Source organism: Rissa tridactyla, chromosome 3 (assembly GCF_028500815.1).
Source record: "Rissa tridactyla isolate bRisTri1 chromosome 3, bRisTri1.patW.cur.20221130, whole genome shotgun sequence".
In the NCBI taxonomy this organism is placed as follows: domain Eukaryota; kingdom Metazoa; phylum Chordata; class Aves; order Charadriiformes; family Laridae; genus Rissa; species Rissa tridactyla.
In genome coordinates this window covers 81,790,425-81,802,798 of record NC_071468.1, presented here as the reverse complement: position 1 = coordinate 81,802,798, position 12,374 = coordinate 81,790,425, and the positions used below count along the sequence as shown (strand labels likewise).

At 57.2% G+C, this 12,374-nt stretch overlaps 1 protein-coding gene across 1 annotated transcript; it reads left to right on the top strand.

The window, feature by feature from the left end:
* The first annotated feature begins 319 nt into the window (after window positions 1-319).
* On the top strand, window positions 320-8,128 carry PRDM13 (PR/SET domain 13). The gene is made up of 4 exons (XM_054196925.1): window positions 320-460; window positions 2,189-2,320; window positions 2,419-2,539; window positions 6,651-8,128. Exons 1-4 carry the CDS (start codon window positions 320-322, stop codon window positions 8,126-8,128), a joined length of 1,872 nt encoding a protein of 623 aa, XP_054052900.1.
* Window positions 8,129-12,374: the final 4,246 nt, after the last annotated feature.

Below are 12,374 nucleotides of genomic sequence, written 5' to 3'. Positions count from 1 at the left end.
GAAGGTCGCCTGGCCCATTGTCTGCCAGCCATTCACTCCGCCTGATTATGCAGGAGGGTTAGGGAAAGGCTCCATGTGACCCTCTTGGATGGGACTCCGCAGCTGCTCGAGGAGCCAAACTCTCTCACCAAACTCTGCGCCCCCAGAGCATCCCCCTGCCAAGGGGTACCCCTCCTCGCTCCCGTTGAAAAGCCGGCGGCCCGCACGCCGCCGCGTCACTCTGCGGGCGGAGATACGCCTGTCCTCACCCTCCCCGCCGCTGTCACTCCGGCCCCCTTAAGTAGTTGGGGTTCCCGAGCGCTCACACCCAGAGGCAGCGATGCAAAGCAGCAGGGCTCCGGCCATCAGCGTCAGCGCCGAGAGCTGCATCCCGGCCGGGCTGCGGCTGGGTCCTGTGCCGGGCATCTTCAAACTGGGCAAGTACCTGTCAGACCGCAGGGAGCCGGGACCCAAAAAAAAGGTATTTTTATTTTTTTTTATTATCATTTTTTTTTCCTACGGTCTCTCCCGCACCGCTGGACCTTGCTTTTTCGTTGACTTGGCTTGAGACAAGAGGCTGCTCTTCCCCCCCTCTCTCTTCGAGCCTCCCTTCTTAGAGCGAGCCAGGAAAGGAACGGGAAACGTTTCCAGAGCGTCCCGAGATGTCTCCTCGTGGCTTTGCCAGGAAAGCCTGCCCGCCCGTGCCCTCTCCCCCTCCTCCTCACCGACGGGGCTCCGCTAGCCCAGCCGACCTCCGTGGCGAGGCCAGGGGACCCGGGGGCTCTCCCGGAGGAGCGGACGCTCCCCCGCCTTGGACATAGACCTGCTGAAGGCGCCGCCGCAGCCCCCTGCCCGGTGCCGGAGGGCTCTGGTCCCGCCGCCCGGCCCCCGCCCCGCGGGGCTTCGCTCACTTAGGCATCGCCCCCTTCCCCGGCAGGGCCAGGACTAGGAACGGCGGGCTCCTCGCCTCTGGAGCTCCCGCGAGACGGGGGCATGCGGCTTTCACAACCCCCGGGTTTTGTCCGGAGGAGGAGAGGCGGATGCACAGGTTTATTCCTGCGTTTGGCTCGGGTTTGTGCCCCCCCGCCCCCGCCTTTCCTATCCCTCTCCTCGGCCGCGACCCCTTTGGCTGGGGCCGGAGGGGAGCTTGGGGCGAGCGGGCCGGGGGTCCCCGGGGGGCGGCGGCGGCGAGGTGCAGGTGTCGGGGCAGCCCGGCGCAGCTCGGCCCCCTCGCAAAGCCTGGGGCCAGCTCCGACCCCCGGAACGGCAAACAACTATCACGGTCGGAGCGGGAGGGGGGTGACGGCCACCCGACTACCGGGTCAGACGGTGTCCGAGGTGGGAAGGAGCGAGGAGGAGGCGATGAAGGGTGCTCGCCCCGTCCATCAGGCTCTTCAGGGGGCTGCGGATGAGAGCCCTCTTTCTACCCCCCGGGCAGCCGCGGCTCACGCGTTCCGCTCGGATTTTTAATGCCCTTTAATTGTTTTTAAACGCTCTGCCAGCCCACTCAAATTTATTTCTCATCTGGCTCCCTTGGTTTCTCGCTTTAGACTGCTTTGTTCCGATGACTTTTATTGCACGGTCATTCAGGGAACGGGCACTTCATTTTCTCTTTGTATGGGCAAGCAGATTATGAAGGATGGGGCCACAGAGACTTTGTAGCTAAGCAGAATCCTCTCCCCTTTCCCCCTCCCCGTCTCCCGACAAGTCGTGTGTGTCGCAATTGTTTTGCCACGGGCTCAAAGGCTGCGGAAACCCTTAAAAAAAATAACATCTTATCTGGGCATTTAATATTGCGTTAAGCTAAATGCGGCAGCTGCGACTGAACAAGGTGCGTTTGGGCCAGTGCGACCCGAGGGAAAAATTCCCCATTTCCCCTCGCAATGCTGCAGGTCCCCGCCGGGCCCGGGCTCTTCCATCCTCACCCCGGCAGAGCAGCAGCTCCCTCCAGGCCAGCCGCAGCTCTCCCGGGGCACCTGCGAATCGAGGAAGGTCCTGCCCAAAGGTGGGCGAGGATGGAAGAGCCAAACCGGCGGCAAAACGGCACGCTGTCGCCGCTGCTCCCCAGCTGCCATGCCCAGAGACCTTCCCGGCGTGGGAAAGCAGGCTCGCCCGGGCAAGGCAGAGCGGGGAGGGGGACGGGTAAGCTTTTTGCTGTCTTTCTGTTTCGTGTGGCGTGGAAGTGACAGCGGTGCCGCCTGTCTTCCAGGTGCGGATGGTGAGAGGGGAATTAGTGGATGAAGCCGGGAGCTCAGCTCTGGAGTGGATAGGGTTAATCCGGGCTGCCCGAAACTCCCAAGAGCAGACACTGGAGGCTGTTGCGGATCTGCCAGGAGGACAGGTACCCCACTCGCGGCTCCGGGACGGCCTGGCACCGCTCTCCGCCGCCTGCCTCCCCTCTCAAGCCTCCTGAAGAAGTTTTCTTTCTCCCCCTCCCAGATTTTCTACCGGGCGCTGCGAGATGTCCAGCCGGGAGAGGAGCTCACCGTCTGGTACTCCAACCCCCTGGCGCAGTGGTTTGACATCCCGGTCACCGCCACCCCGACGCACGACGAGAAAGGTACGGATGCGGTCATTGATATCAGAGCAGCCAAATTAAACGAAACAAAACAAACCCTCTTTAATTGACACCTTTGAGGGGGGACCCCAAACTGCGGTAGGCAAACGTGGCTCCTCAGAAAAATTAATGCCAGCACAGCTGCTGTGACTTTTAACCTGCCACCCTTTAAACTAAGACTCCATCTGCTTATGTTTAAAGGGTGATCTATTAACTCGGTAGCGTATGGAAGGGCCCCCGTGCCTCAAGTCGTTCCGTCAGCGGCACAATTTAATGATCTTTTGATAGGCAAATGGAATTTCTATGAAAACAGCGCTCGTGTTGTTATGCATGACAGCAATTTGGCTTCGCAGTTTCTAAAAACATCACTTTCACCTTGTGTGTTCCTTGGTCAGAGCTTCAGACCCTCTTTTCAGGTCATTTTGTGGGCAGATTCACATAGTCAAGTCGAAACGGGTACTGGGCAATACCTGTAAATTAGGATGCATTAGGTAAAAAATTAAGTCGTCATCAAATCACACTCAAATAAGGATTTCCGAGGATATTGGGGAGGGGAAGACAGTCATCTGGGACCGCTTGTTTCAATCAGCAAACTGATTCTTAGCTGGAATTACACCCATGTTAACAAAAATGATAAGGTGGCAGCACATTAAAGAGGGGGAGAGAAGAGGGCACCCCTCAGTGTTCACCCGTCGGGCCGCTCTGGCAGCAGGCACATCCTCTGGCTAGTCCCCGCGGGGGAAGCCAGTGTTACATCCCAGCCCAAGTTGGGCCGGGAGAGGTTCGCAATGATTCCAAGCGTGAGAGTAGGACACAAACGAGGTCAGATGCCGCTTACTGTAGCTTTATTGTTATTCCCCAGCAATAGTCACTGACATGAGGGATAGAATAAGGCAGAAGTAGCGGAAAGGCAGAAAGGAGAAACGGTATTGCAGAACACAGCAAGAGTATAGTCACCACCACAGGCCCGACACCGTCCCGATCATCCTCTGGAGTTCAGCGGTGTCCCATTGATCCGTAGTTCTCAAGTCGTGATGGTGGTGGGAGTCTCAATTTCTGGTGGGGTCACTGTACCAGTTATAGTCCAGGTTGGTCTGTAGCTTGACCAATCAGCATGACAGTGGCCTGTGCCCAGCTAGTCGTTGTTTGACACGGTCGCCGTATGAGCTCTTCCTGCCTTTGTTGCTTGGGCAGCACTTGGCTCAGCACAGTCATTGTGCCTCAGCGAGTTTGGGGTAGACAGGGTCTGGCCACTCTGATAACCAAAGGCCTACACCCTTTTCAGCTGGTGGCAATACACGTTTTTCAGCTGGTGGCAATACACCTTTTTCAGCCGGTGGCAGTAAGCAAAAGAATGGTCTGCAGAAAGTGCTAAATAGACACAAGCAAGCTTCTTATCGGCCCGCAAGCCTGCTGTCGATTTACAGAAGCTTAAGCAAGCTTTGAGACAATTATTTTGAGGGTCCAGTCCCTCATGCATCCTCCCGCTGATCCCGGCGGGGGAAACGGGCTCCCGGCACGCCCAGTGGGGGCGGCGGCGGCTCGGCGCGACCGGCGGGCACTCGCCCACCTCGGGCTAAGCCCGCTGAGCTGGCGGCGAGGCGACCCCCCCTGCTCCTGCCCGACGCAGAAGACCCTTCAGCCTGGTGGTATCCCCGGGAAGGAAGAGAGGGCACGATGCGGGGGAGGCGCTGAGCCCTCCTCACCCCTCAAGGCTGGCTGCTCCGCAGGGTGATCGGGATCCGGCCCGCAGGGACGATGGCCGAAACGCCGGGCGCTGGCAGCTCGCCTCCCATCCGACTCGAGCGATGCGCAAGAGCCCAAATCCCTCCTTGCACTAAAACTGCAGCCGGAAAAGAAACTCTTGGTAACGTCTCTGTCCTCCCCCACCAAGGGCAGTGAGGGATTGAGTCTGCGGAGGGTCACCCTCCTCGGAAAGCCCAGGCTCTGGCGAAGTTTCGGCTGCAGGAAGGAGGACACAGCGCCGGGTTCTGCCCTCCCAGCACAGCAGTCCTTGCCTGCGGATGGGGACCAGGCTGCTCAGGGGAAATAACGACAAGAAAGCACAGGTCTGCCAGAGGCACCCAGCGTGTGGCATCCTCCTCGTCCCGTCGAAGCGAGACTTGATTGCAGGCTGATCCTGCGGATCTGCTGTGTCTCCGGCCACACAGTTTCCAGGCTAATTAATACGGACTAATTAATAAGTGTATCAAAATGCTGAAGAGCTCTTCTTTTAAGGATAGTATGCTGGAAAAAAAACAAAACAAAGCAAAGCACCAGGGCGGAAGAAATTCAGAGAGCGCTTTTTAAAAAGAAAAAATAAATCAAAACCAAAACGAAACAAGAAAACTTTGGAAATCTTCTGTGTTTGACCCCATCTGTTTGTGTTTATGGTGATGAGACAGGGGTAGTTTTCCTTGTTTTTGTTTCTTATTTTTTTCACTTTTTTTTCACTTTTTTTTTTTTTTTTCCTCTCCCCCGAGCGATGGTCTCTGGGCTGGAGCTAAGCCGGGAAAAGCGCTGGACCGGGTTCGGTGGCGTTCGCGGTGGGCAGCCGGTCCTGCCGATCCCGCCACACTTTTGCCGAGGACAACCCGGGGCCAAACGGCGCGGCTGGAGAGACCGCAACGGCCAATGGAGGCAGAGGGAGGGAGCCGGCGGGCGTGCGGGGCCACACGCCTTTGGTTCCGTACCGCTCCGTTACCCGTTCCCCAAAGCACGGCGCTGCGATCCCGGCCGTGGTTCCGCATCCCCGTAGCCGCTGCCCCACCCGCGCTCCGGGCGGACACGGTGCCACCCCCTTCCCTTCTCGACGGGGCGAAAAAGCACGTCCAACGACTCCATGAGGCTGCACGGCCCGGGACCGCCGCTCCACGGCAAGCGAGGAAGGGCTGCGCACGACGGCGAGGACACGGGGGACGCGGGACACGCACCAGCGCTGGATCCTTCCACGCGAGTTCGCTGCCCGAGTTTCCCGCGGAGGGCGAATACCTGGTGTTTCACCCGCACCGGCCACCGTCTGGTCCCTGGCCCAAAAGCTGCGTTACAAGCCCTCTCGGGGCTTGTAAGTCCGCCTTGGTGACCCGCCGCCCCCCACGGCTGCCGCGGAGCGCAGCGCAGGGCCGAAGCCACCCCGTCCCCGGTGGCTTGTGCCCTACCTCGGCCCCCCCCAGGCGACCCCCCAAAACGTGAGGAGCTGGCCCCAGGCTTGCAGCGGCCTCTCGTTTCCGTGTGGCGCTTGGCCTCACCCGTGGCGTTTCGGTGCGTTGGTTCAGGAAAGAGGGTCAGCTGGGGACGGGCAGGGTGGGCAGCAGCTCGGGGGGACCCTAGGGTCTTCTGGAACGTCTTGTCGGTGTATGGCAGTGACTGGAGGAACGGGAGAGAGAGAGATATGGGTACACAGAGAGAAAAGGAGACAGAAGAAAAGAGAGGAGAGAAGGGAGAGGTAAAGGGGAGGAGAGAGACAGTTAGAAAGAAAGATGGAAAAGGAAAGAAAGGGAAGGGGGAGAAAGAAGGAAAGAAAAAGAAAAGAAATAAAAAGAAAAGATACCCAGACAGACAGGTTGCCCGCAGAGGCAGCGTGTCACCGTCGGGGCTGGGGAGATGCTCCTCCGTGGGAACACACTCCTGGCAAGCAGGGCCACGAGGGGGAAGCGAAACCTGTGCCTCCGCAGTGCCGGGCAGCCACCACAGCCGCGGCCACCGAGGTCTGTTCCGCTTGAGAGAAGCCGAAATGTTTAGGGGACGGGGCACAGAGGGCATTGTCCTCTGAAAGGGAACGATTACATATGGCCCATACATATCGGATATTGTCTCGCCGCGTAATGAGGGGCTCACGATCATTAGATTGGCCTTTGTTCGGTGCAGCCGACTCCCTGACATACGCTCTCTCCTCCGCAAACGCCAACAGATGGGCCCCCCGACAGACGACTCGCGGCAGCAGCTGCTCCCCCCGCGGCGCCCCGTCCGCGGGAGCGCAGCCCGCACCGCGCAGCGCAGCGCCCGCACCGCACCGCGGCACGGCACGGCACGGCGGGGGGCGGGCCGGGGCGGCGGGGGGATGCGCGGGGATGCGCGGCCGCCGCTGACGGGTCCCCTCCTCTTGCCTCCGCAGGGGAGGAGCGGTACATCTGCTGGTACTGCTGGAGGACCTTCAAGTACCCCAACAGCCTCAAGGCCCACGTCCACTTCCACTGCGCGCTGAGCCACGGACGGCCCTTTCTCCACCACGACCACGGCCGGCCCGCCGCCGCCGCCTTCGGCCTCCCCCACAAGGAGCCGCCGGCCGCCGCGCTGCGGGGCCACCCGCCCCCCGGCTGCGGCCCGCGGGAGGCCGTCAAGCGGGAGGTCGCCGCCGCCTCCCCGCCTCTCTCCAAGCCGGGGCTGCCCAAGCGGGGGGCGGGCAAGGACGAGCAGGAGCGCGCCCTGGACATGAGCGTGGGGGCGGCCCGCGGGCCAGGGCCGCTGCTGGGGCCGGCGGGAGGCAACGGGCTGGCTCTCTGCCCCGGGGCCCGCTCGGCTTTCCGCCCCGCCGGGCCGCTGCGGGAGGAGGCGCGGGGAACCGCCGCCGCCCTCGGCTTCTCCAAGCTGCTGGGGGGGCTGAAGGCGGGACGCGCCGCCGCCGAGGCACCGCCCAAGTGCGGGGCGCTGCCGGGCGAGGCCGCCCCCCCGACGGCGGCGGCGGCGGCAGCGGCGGCGGCGGGGCTGGCCTGCGGCGGGGGGCTGCGCGCCTTCCCGCTGCTCTCGCCCCTGGAGGAGGCCTCGGCTTTCCGGCAGGTGGAGCGGGGGCTGCCCACCGCCGCGCTGCCCCCCGCCCGCTACCCGCCGCTGCCCGGCGGCGCCCTGGAGCGCTTCGGGCTGCCGCCCTTCGAGGGGCTGAAGGCGTACGCGGGGGAGTGCGGGCTGCCGGTGATGCCGCTCACCGTCTACAACGGGGAGCTGCTCTACGGAGCCGCCCCCTACTACCCGCTGAAGCTGCACCTCGGCGGCCTCCTCAAGTACCCCGAGTCGGTGTCGTACTTCGGGGGGCCGGCGGCGGGGCTGCACGCCGCCGAGCTGGGCTCGCTGGCCAGCATCGACCGCGAGATCGCCATGCACACGCAGCAGCTCTCCGAGCTGGCGGCCGAGAAGGGCCGGGGGCGGCTGGAGGCGCTGCCGGCGGGGGCGGCCGGCGGGAAGCCCAAGACGGGTCACCTGTGCCTCTACTGCGGGAAGCTGTACTCCCGCAAGTACGGGCTGAAGATCCACATGCGGACTCACACCGGCTACAAGCCCCTCAAGTGCAAGGTCTGCCTGCGGCCCTTCGGGGACCCCAGCAACCTCAACAAGCACATCCGCCTGCACGCCGAGGGCAACACGCCCTACCGCTGCGAGTACTGCGGCAAGGTGCTGGTGCGGCGCCGTGACCTGGAGCGGCACGTCAAGTCCCGGCACCCGGGGCAGAGCCTCGGCAAGGCGGCCGAGGACAAGAGTGACTCTGGCTACCCGCACCCCGAGCAGGAGCAAAAGACTGACAACGAGAGCGACGTGGACGTCTGCTTCACCGACGACCAGAGCGACCCGGAGAGCGGCAGCAGGCACCGCCAGCAGTGATGCGGAAGGCGGACGGGGCGGGGCGGGGGGTGTGTGGGGAGGTGTCGCCGCAGACCCCCCCCATCCAACTTACTCGGAGCTCCAGGCCTCCCGGGGCGGTCCCACGGGAGGCCGTGTCGAGGGCGGTGGCGGACTGGCAGGTCCCCGCGGGCGGCGGGGCTGCGCGCTCGTCGCGGGTGTCCCCCCGCCGCGGTGCCGGGAAAGGACGGCGGGGGGCGAAACCCTGGCGGGCCCGGGATCCCATCGGAGAGACACCGCTTCCCCATCGGCGCCCGTATTTCAGTGGCCATATATTTTTATTGTACCTTTGTGTCGAGGAAATTGTGCCTTTTGGAAACGATTTTTTCTATGTGCTCTCCCGTCACTTGTCCCAGCGGTCCCAGCCGTGGGGGTTCCCAGCAGTCCTGGGTCTGCAAGCGCCTCTGGCATCCATACGCTTTATTTGACACCTCAGATGTGCTTTCTCGCGTCCTAATAAAGCAATACCAACAGCTTTTTTTTTTTTTTTTAAAGAAAGAAGGAAAGAAAAAAAAAGGCAACAATAAGCCACACTTGCAGCACGGAAGAGGTTTGCATACGGTAACAGGTGCACCATTTGATCAAGTTGCAATTATTTATAACAGATAATATTTGAGTAACAAATGTAAAATAAATATTGAAAAGCATGAATCTAAAAGCACGCACTATATAATTTTAAAGGAAATACACTCTCTGTTTGGTAGAATACAAATGTGGTGTATGTTTGTTTTCTAATGAATGATGTACAGTGGATACAGTATTTTGGTCTTGGTTCCAGTTTGTCATGCTATTTTTTTTTTTTTTTTAAATAAAGTTACTGACAAACTACTGTTTGTCTAGTTGGTTCACTGAAGTGCTGTCAGCAGGAACTCCTGTTTCTCCATAACGTTTCTGATGACGGGGAGCTCGGCCCAGATCCCACGGTATTCACTGTCAAGCTCTAAAGAATTTGCCACTGAGTAATTTATATATATATTATTATAATAATATATTATAATATATTATTATACATTTGTCTGAGTATTTTCCTTCTCTCATTCATCAAAACAAACCAGCAAAACCCAAACGAAGTCAAATCCGTTCTTTCCTATACCTACGACTCTTGGAAAACAATAATTTTTTTTTTTTTTGCAAAGGGCCAGCACAGAGATGTTAAAGACTGAATATTATTCGTCTGCTTTATCTGTTTGTGTTCTGTCAAACGTGCCCCTTTTGCAAACACTCTTCTTTAGAATCGTTTAGAAGAATTTAGAATCTTTAGAATCGTTTAGAAGAGGAGACCGGAGGGAGCCCCGCTTTTGGATTTTGCGGAGCTCACTGTTCTGAAGCAGATGGTAAATCTCTTGGATTGGTGCGGAGAGGCAGGAGGCTGTGAGTTTCCAGGATCGGGCCCTATTTCAGTCCCGGGTGGAGGTGATGTAATGTAGAATGCAAACAAATTACTTCCAGCATCTGAAAGAATATCAGATAGGAAACTGATAGAATCTCAGATACAAAATTGATCCTTTGTTTGCTCACTTAAGGCTAAACGTGCTTGACAGTAATAGGAAATGGTAATTCAAATGCCAGGCTTGGATTTCCTTTAAAGGTTTGATTTAGATTCAAAAGCTGTAGGCTTTAGGATTTTTTTTTCTTTTGGTCTGAGCTAGTGCACTAAATATCCACTTATTCGATTCGCTTTTATCCCGGGACGCAAGTTGTGTTTCCGTCATGAAAGTAAATGGAAAAGGTCTCTCCTGCGGAGTCCGGAGTCTTGTTCATCTGTCGGTGGAGTCGCAAGCGCTGTTGTCATTTATAGCACTGGCAGCGGGACCCGGAATTTAGCCGGCGAGTTCTTTATTTCAATATTTATTTCAATATCTATTTCAATATTCCCGAGGGAAGGCACGCACCATGGAGCTGCTGCCGGGGAGAGATGCGCCAGGTACGCTATAAGGTCGTGGAAAGGGTTGAGTAATAAAACTGTCATCCAGGAATTATTTACATGTCAGTAGCATTTGTGCGTTTTAATAGAAGTGTCCCATCAAATCGTAATACTTGGGCTACCTTTAAAAATAAAAAAAGAAGTACTTGGGGCAGTCAATTTGTGTGAAGTAACTGTTCTTATATCGAAAAATTAATGTAGTCTTTGAGTTAAGTAAAACAATACAAACCGAAATAAATATAAGCAACCGCAAATAATCAAAGTCGAGGGCAAAAAAAAAAAAGAAAAAAAGAAAAGAACAAAACAGGATATGGATTTTAATTTTTTTTTTAATTTTTTTTTTCACTGCTATGCAGCGGCTAAATCGAAATACAAAATACAGAGGGGAGACACAGGGAGGAATTCTGCCACATCTCATGTTTAGGGCCCCATCCCTGCCAAGTCCTTCGCGGAGACGCGCACCGGGTCCCCCGTGTCCCTGTGCGGGGGCGGAGGGCGCGCTCCCGTAACCCGCCCGGGGCGCGCACCGGCGCGGCTGCGGAGCTTTCCCGCCGGCGCTGCCCGCCGCCCCGGGCGGCTCTGCCGGGCCCAGCGGGGCCGCTGCGGGGGGAGGACGGCGCGGCTGCTGCGAGGAGCCACCGCGCTCGGGTGCGGCTTCCCGTATGTCAGCGGTGCTGTGCGCTGCGGCAGCCCTCTTGTCCGAAGAGAGGGTTGATTACTATTATTTTTTAATTTTCTTGTGGTTTTAAATTTTATTTTATTTTATTTTATTTTATTTTATTTTATTTTATTTTATTTTATTTTTATTTTCAATTTTATTTATTTATTTTTTCTTTTTAATTTAATTTAATTTAATATTTTATTTTATCTTTTTTCTTTTCTTTTCTTTTCTTTTCTTTTCTTTTCTTTTCTTTTCTTTTCTTTTCTTTTCTTTTCTTTTCTTTGCTTCTCTTTGCTTCTCTTCGCTTTGCTTATTCTATTCTATTCTATTCTATTCTATTCTATTCTATTCTATTCTATTCTATTCTATTCCATTCCATTCCATTCCATTCCATTCCAATTTTCTTTTATTTTGTTTTACTGTCCCTCTGGGGCCAGGAATGAGGTGACAACCTTCACCCGAAACCTCCGTGATTTGGGCAGCGTCGGCAGCCGGGGCTGCAGCCGGGGCCGGGGACAGCAGCAGCTCGGGAGAAAAAGCAGTGGCGGATCAGCAGTCTCAGCCCCCGGGCTCTGGCACGCCGGACGGAGCTCCGTGCTCGCCCTTTGCTGGCCCCGGGCGAGCGGCCGCCGCGGGGGCGACGAGTATCGGGCGTAGCGGGTCGCCCCCGCGACCGCCGGCGCGGCCGCTGATTGGCTGAGCTCTACAGCGGGCCGCGCTCCTATTGGCCACATCGCGCTTCGCCCCGCCCCCCGAGGTGCCGGTGGTGCCGGGGCGGTGCGGGGGGCGACGGCGGGGCCGGGACGGTGCGGGGCCGGCGGGCGGGACGCGGGGGGACGCCGGGCGGTGCGGGGCCGGGGCGGTGCCGGGGTAGGCCGGGCGGTGCGGGGGGAGGCCGGGCAGCGTTCTCCCCTGCGCTGGGCGAGTTTTCCCTGCGGCCCGGTGCATCAGGGCTCGTGGGGTCAGGAAGTCCTGCGCCAGTCTTGGCGGTTCCCGCGCCGTCCTTTGGTTTCCCTGGGGGCAAATTTGGGTCTGAGAGGAGATGAAGAACCTGCCGGTGGCGGGTTGTGTGGCTCAGCTAATGGCAGACTCAGCCGTGGCACAATGTGCCCTGGATTTTGCGTTCTTAACACCTCTAGGGCTACCATCGCTGCTGCTGGCTGGTGGCCGTAGTAGCTACCATTTGCAACTAGGGTAACAAAACCCAAAAGGGACAGGAACAGGTTTTGGTTTCTGAATTTGTAATTATCGATAGCTGCAGTTAGGCAAGTATGTCCTCTGCATCCTGTAATAACAGAGAAATTAATTAACCACATTTACAGGAAAAAAAGAGCTTTCTAGATGAGAAAAACATTCCATGCAAAGTGGAAAGTGTAGGCAGAAAGAATGGTGGTGAGGCTGGAGAAAAATTATCTCCTTTAAATATTACTCATTGGAAGGTTTGTTTTCTTAAGGGCCATAGGGATTAAATGACTATTTTATTTTCTATGGAAGAACTCACGTTTTCTGAGTAAAGTTGAACAGACAATAATGAAAAGCTGCATTTTGCGAGTGAAGAATAGAATGTTATTTACTTGCTGAAGCCAAGAGTAAAGAAGAATACATGCACTGGGAAGGCTTTTGGACATTATTAGAAACTAGTC